At 49.7% G+C, this 5,700-nt stretch overlaps 1 protein-coding gene across 1 annotated transcript; it reads right to left on the bottom strand.

Annotated features, from left to right (window-relative positions):
• Positions 1 to 852: 852 nt before the first annotated feature.
• Positions 853 to 5,448, bottom strand: LOC119268448 (uroporphyrinogen-III C-methyltransferase-like). The gene is made up of 6 exons (XM_037550095.1): positions 4,720 to 5,448; positions 4,355 to 4,432; positions 3,653 to 3,722; positions 3,496 to 3,565; positions 1,585 to 1,792; positions 853 to 1,505 (listed from the first exon to the last, which is right to left on the bottom strand). Exons 1-6 carry the CDS (start codon positions 5,272 to 5,274, stop codon positions 1,326 to 1,328), a joined length of 1,161 nt encoding a protein of 386 aa, XP_037405992.1. The 5' UTR covers positions 5,275 to 5,448; the 3' UTR covers positions 853 to 1,325.
• Between the last annotated feature and the right edge of the window lie 252 nt (positions 5,449 to 5,700).

Here is a 5,700-nt window from a genome sequence, read left to right as displayed (position 1 = left end):
CCCCATCTGTGCTGCAGTCCATGGAGGAGCAGATACGTGAGCCGCAACCTCCGCTCCTCCTGACGATGCAGGCACACGAACTCGACCGGGGAGCAGCGGCCCGAGCGAGGCTGAGCCTCTCCTGGCGATGGAGGAGATGGAGGGAGGGGCGGCGAGACAGGAAGGACGGGGAGCACGGCGAGCGGCGGCGGCGTAGCAAGGAGCACGGCGAGCGGCGACCTCTCCTGGCGATGGAGGAGAAGGAGGGAGGGGCGGCGAGACAGGAAGGGCGAGGAGCACGGCGAGCGGCGGCGGCGTGGCAAGGAGCACCGCGAGCGGCGGGCGGGAGAATTGGAACGGGGCAATGCGGCGGCTAGATTTGGGATAGGAGAGGCGGTTGGGCTTTCTATACCTGTTGATGAAATTCCAATAATGCCCTTGGCGGGGCACCGGAATAACATGCGTTGGTAGCCCAGTTTCGATCCGACGAATGGGATCAACCGGGGGCTTGATCTGACGGTCCAAAATGTATCAAGAACCAAATCCAACAGTCAGGAAGCGCTAAAGTCTGAGGAGGCTGGGTTCCTCCCACTATGTATCTTACGCGATGTCTGTGTTATATTTCTAAGGAGGCTGGGTTCCTCCCACTATGCATCTTACGCGATGTCTGTGTTATATTGTATGACGTGTGAAATTTAACATGCATTGTTTTTATATAACTTTTGCAAAATATTTCAAGAGCCCGTGGCAACGCACGGGCATTGTACTAGTAGTGTTAGTTTCAACACATAGCAAAACTAATGATTAAGGGTTGCAAGACTAGTCTATGAGTCTGTATTTGCCTTCCAACCGAAACCTTCAGAGACTAGTCCATGATTCCTCGACTGATCCCGTGCGGAACTAGTTCAAAATTCGTTATTAAGCCCAACAAATGAGCTTGACAGAATAATGGCATACAATGCCCAACGTGTTTCAAGAGTAGCCCCTAAACAAAGTAATGCGACAAAGGGAGACAAAAAACAGATCCTACCTTTGATTCAAGATATACATATGGTCCAAGACCAAAACTAAACTATGCTGAAGATTTGCTGCAGTTCAGTAGATTATGCCGAATCACAGACTGTTGCCGCCGGTTATAGTGAACCCTTGTTCTCTGTGGTTTTATGTACTGTCTTCTGCAACTGCAATATTCAAAATATATGCTTCCTGTGTTTGCTCTCTTGTCCAGATTCACTACGTCCTGTGTTTGCATGTCCTAACCTAAACCAGATCATATAGCCTTAGATCTCAATTTGGAAATGTTCCAAAAGCATGACGTTCATCAACATCCCTTGTGGCCATGTACTTTATACAGGAGAAACTGTTGGACTCGGTTGCGACGAGTTCTCATTATTAAGAGCATCATGTTCAGATGACTCAACCCAAAGGGGTGACAAGGCCACCACCTTGCCGATAATTATCAGAGTTGGAGAAACTAGATCCGCCGAGTGGACCTCATTCACAAGATCCTTCAACATTGCAAATACCTACAGCAAAGGAAATATTCAGCATCTAAAAGCTAAGGCTGGAACACAATTCAGATGGTAAGGCTCTGTGAGTCGGTACCATTCGCTGTTGGGGGGTAGTCCCACGCTCTACTGCAACAGCAGGAGTATCTGGTGGAAGACCGTGCTTCATTAACTTGGGAGCAAGTGATGGTAGTGTTGACAAACCCATATACACAACCAAAGTTGTTTCTGGGTCGGCTGCATTCTCTGCCACATGTAGAGGATCCGTCCCACCATTTCTAGAGTGTCCGGTTAAAAATCTGACACTGCAAAAAAAGATGATATGTCAAAAATGTACTACTCAGCATTCATAAACACTTTCTCATTGCATAAATGCATCACCAACAATTAATTTTGCCAGTCTGTTCGTTTACCATGATATCTATAATCATCTTATTTTCCTCTTAAACAAAGTTTGCAGGCATGGCAGGGCCTTCCTTTCACCCAGGAAAAAGCATTACCATGATATCTGTCATATCTGATGGGCTGGAAATATCAGAGATGGCGGCTTGAATGCGGGCCCCCGAGTTGGCTTATCGTTCGCCGCGCCAGTGTCAATGCCCGGCAGGCGGACAGCCGGTCAGCCAGCTTGAGTGCGGTAGGAAGTTGCCCCGTCCATTCACATCCACTCTGAACAGGCATGAATGCGACGTGGCGGGAGAGGCAGGAGAGGGGTTTTTGGGTGGGTCCACGTTATCGGATGCCTACACGGCGGACGTCCAAACACCTGCAAACCACCCCCAGTTTGGTTCCGGTTTGTGGGATTTCGGTCCGGACCAGTCAGGACAATTTTGGTGACCGCCGTTGGATGGCAAAAATACTCCGGACATTCGCGGGCAGTTTGGTGATCCGCGTTGGAGTTGCCCTGAGCCAGACAAAGGCCTTGTCTCTAGCCGATGGCCGGAGCCCACAATAATGACGCTTCCAAGTACTGTTTAGTTCTTGAAGGCTTCATCGAGGTGATGCTCTCTTTCCCTCCTGAGATAGCTCCAGGGGGAACCCTAGATCCGTGTGGTTGGATGATGATGACACTTATACATGATCTCCCTCCTTGGATCATTTTTGGAGTTATGCTACAGCCGGAGGGACCAGTGGAAGTTGGCAGTGGTTGGTCTCAGGGCTTGTGCGCCAATGACGAAGGGATGAGCAATGTCGGGGTTGCGCCAGGCTTTGGTAGTCAACTCTTCTGCGAGTCCATGGTCTCACCGTGGTTTGTTTGTTCCTATGAAGACAAAGCAATGTCGGTGTCATCTGGGTGGTGACAACTGACAATGACATGTGATGGGTGGTCCGGTTGTTGTGTTCCTCCTTGGCGCAAAACTTGCATTTCGCTCCGTCGTAGCTCGCCTTTAGATTCGCAGCTGCTTTGTGGTCAGCGTGTGTGGCTGACTGTTTGGTTGTTCTTAGTGTGACTTCACAAGACTATTGTGCTGAGGGCGTTCTCGTGGTTGTCGATGGCAAAGTCAGAGTCGCTTGCTCTAGGAGTGATGACAACGACACAACAGATACATCAGCGGTGCTTTCCTCCTCAACAGTGTGTGTGCAGTGTATCTGTTGTGTGCCAGATTGGCTGGCCGTGCAATCAAGGCTGTCATGTTCCAAGGTGGGTGGTTGTATCGTTTTTAACCTGGTTTTCCGTAATTGACCAGGTGATTCTCACTTTCTTCATATATATGAAAATGGCAAGTCTTTTGCCTCATTTAAAAAAACCTTTTTCTTGCTTCTATTCAGCCACAGGACTTAAGAACACAAAGATAGGCAAATGGAGTACCAGTGCAAAGTATTTCCACTATACTGCTTTTATAGTCAAATTACGTTGAGCAAATGACATGCATTTGAGAAGTAGATGCAGATGATGAAAATCAACTGATCAGCTGTGATGAAGATCACACAGAAGCCATTTCAAAGAAAAGCATGTTTTGATAAAGGGCAACAGCTAGAACAGTCGGCCACATCACAAGAAAGATACCTGGTAGCGACACCCCGATGGGTTAGTGGAATACCAAGTTCAGCTGCAATTCCTGAAGCAGAGGTAATTCCTGTAGATGTTTGGATGCAAGCGATTATTACCTGTTTCATGGCAAATAGTGAAAATTATCCAAGCCGCCATCACAGGCTTACTATACCTGGAATAACTTCAACTCTAATTCCTTGTTGTTGTAGAAAATCCATCTCTTCTCCACCCCTTCCAAAAACCTGAAAAGAGCACGATTAACATACTTCCTCCAAGGTAAAGTACATATCACTATATCACTAACGTGAGTTCTCAGCTGGAGTATGAGGATATCTATGTTTGACAAAAAGAGAGAGAGATTGGAACAAGCATCCTAATGTTGGGATTTTTAACATAGGCTGTTGGTAGGATTATCTTTTTTCTTGTTAGTATTTTATACTAAAATGCCATAATTTGGCATATTTTGTTCTCTACTCCCTCCGTTCCTAAATAGATGACCCAACTTTATACTAACTTAGTATAAAGTTGAGTCATCTATTTTGAAACGGAGGGAGTACCTTTTAATTATGAGCATAGAACATTACAGATATTGCATGGAGAAGTATTTCTACAGAGCAGTAGCTATTGCACGGAGAAGTGTTTATAATGCTCGGTCAGTTTAACATTGATGCACATGCAACAAAGCCTAAATTGGGAATAAGCTGTTTTCCTCCAATCTGTCTTTTTTTCTAGGATCAAGGACTTGATGTGAAAAGCCATACAGAAATTGGCTTCTCTTCTAGTACCAACTGGGACTACTACGTACAAGAATCATCGACCAGTACTAATAGATAACTATCGAGTACTAGTATTGAAAATATGAAGTGCGTGTTACCAGAGGATCGCCGCCTTTCAACCGCACCACATTGGCACCAGCCTCCGCGAAGCTCAGGAGCAACTCATGAATTTCTTCCTGCATTACATGAGCAAGCGGACAAGCTTAGAAAGTGCAGACATATCATTTGCATTTCAAACTACTCCCTCCGTCCCTAAATATTTTCTAGAGATTACAACAAGTGACTACATACGAACCAAAATTAGTGAATCTATACTTCAAAATATGTCTACATACATCCGTATGTTGTTGTCCATTTGAAATGTCTAAAAAAACCTTATATTTAGGAACGGAGGGAGTAGATATAAACCTCAAAGCACCTGAATTTAAAGACGAACACCGAATGAATGATCCTTGTGACTGACCTGAGTGCGACTGTGGTATCCGGCCGTCTTGCCGACGTAGAGTAGCCTGGCGCCATCCGCGACCAAATCGAGCACCTCGTTGGACACGAGGCGATCGTACAGCACCAGGTCCGCTGCCTCGATGGCCCGAACGGCCTTGAGCGTGAGGAGCTCCGGGTCCCCTGGCCCCGTCCCCACCAGCGCCACCCTCCCGGGACCGCCGCCGCCGCCCTCCCCTTCCAGCCCTTTCCCTCTGGACGCCCTGAGAGCCTCCAGAAGCCTCCGCAGCTCCGGGAGCTGCAGAGCGATCTCGTCGTCCCGGCGGCCCGAGGCCGCCGCCGCCGCGGCGGCGGCGGCGGACGAGGAAGAGGAGGAGTCTTGGGCAGTGTAGGACCAGGCGTCGCGGCGGTATCTCGAGAAGGACGTGGCCTCGGTGAACGGAGACGCGGTGGCGCAGATGGCGGTGGCGGTGGCAGCGGAGGAGGAAGGCCTCGCGGTGCTGGCGAAAGCGGTTGAGGTCGCGGGAATGGAGGCGGGAAGCGGCTGAAAGCGGGGCGCTCGGAGGGCGAGAGCCATGGCGTCGCAAGGGGTGTGGACCGTGGATTTGGGCAGGGGTGGTATTTTATACGGGAGCGAGGTGAGGTGAGGGCCGGAGCAGGACAGCCGGAGGCGGGTGGTCCGTTGTGGTGGTGTGGTTTTGGATGGGCGAAGGGGTGGAGGGAGGGCAGAGGGGATCGGAGTCCAGAGGAGGGAGGAGGCGGCCCTTCCTTTTGATTAAAAAAAGTGCGGCCTTGCGAGTGTGGAAGGGCCAGGTTCAATGAACCGCCGCGGCACACAACGGGGTTCAGGTCAGGAGTCAGGAGGTAGCCAAGTGAGAGTGCGCCCCTCTGGCCCTGGGGTACCTTTCGCTGCGCCGCCGCCGCCGGCCTCCACCCTCCACGATGGTGTCATGCAGTGTGTCAGCCACGCGCGCACATCGCTAAACCTCTGCTGATGGTGGTG

Source organism: Triticum dicoccoides, chromosome 3A (genome assembly GCF_002162155.2).
Source record: "Triticum dicoccoides isolate Atlit2015 ecotype Zavitan chromosome 3A, WEW_v2.0, whole genome shotgun sequence".
Classification (NCBI taxonomy): domain Eukaryota; kingdom Viridiplantae; phylum Streptophyta; class Magnoliopsida; order Poales; family Poaceae; genus Triticum; species Triticum dicoccoides.
The sequence above is the reverse complement of the archived record's forward strand: the minus strand, read 5'-3'. Positions and strand labels throughout refer to the sequence as shown.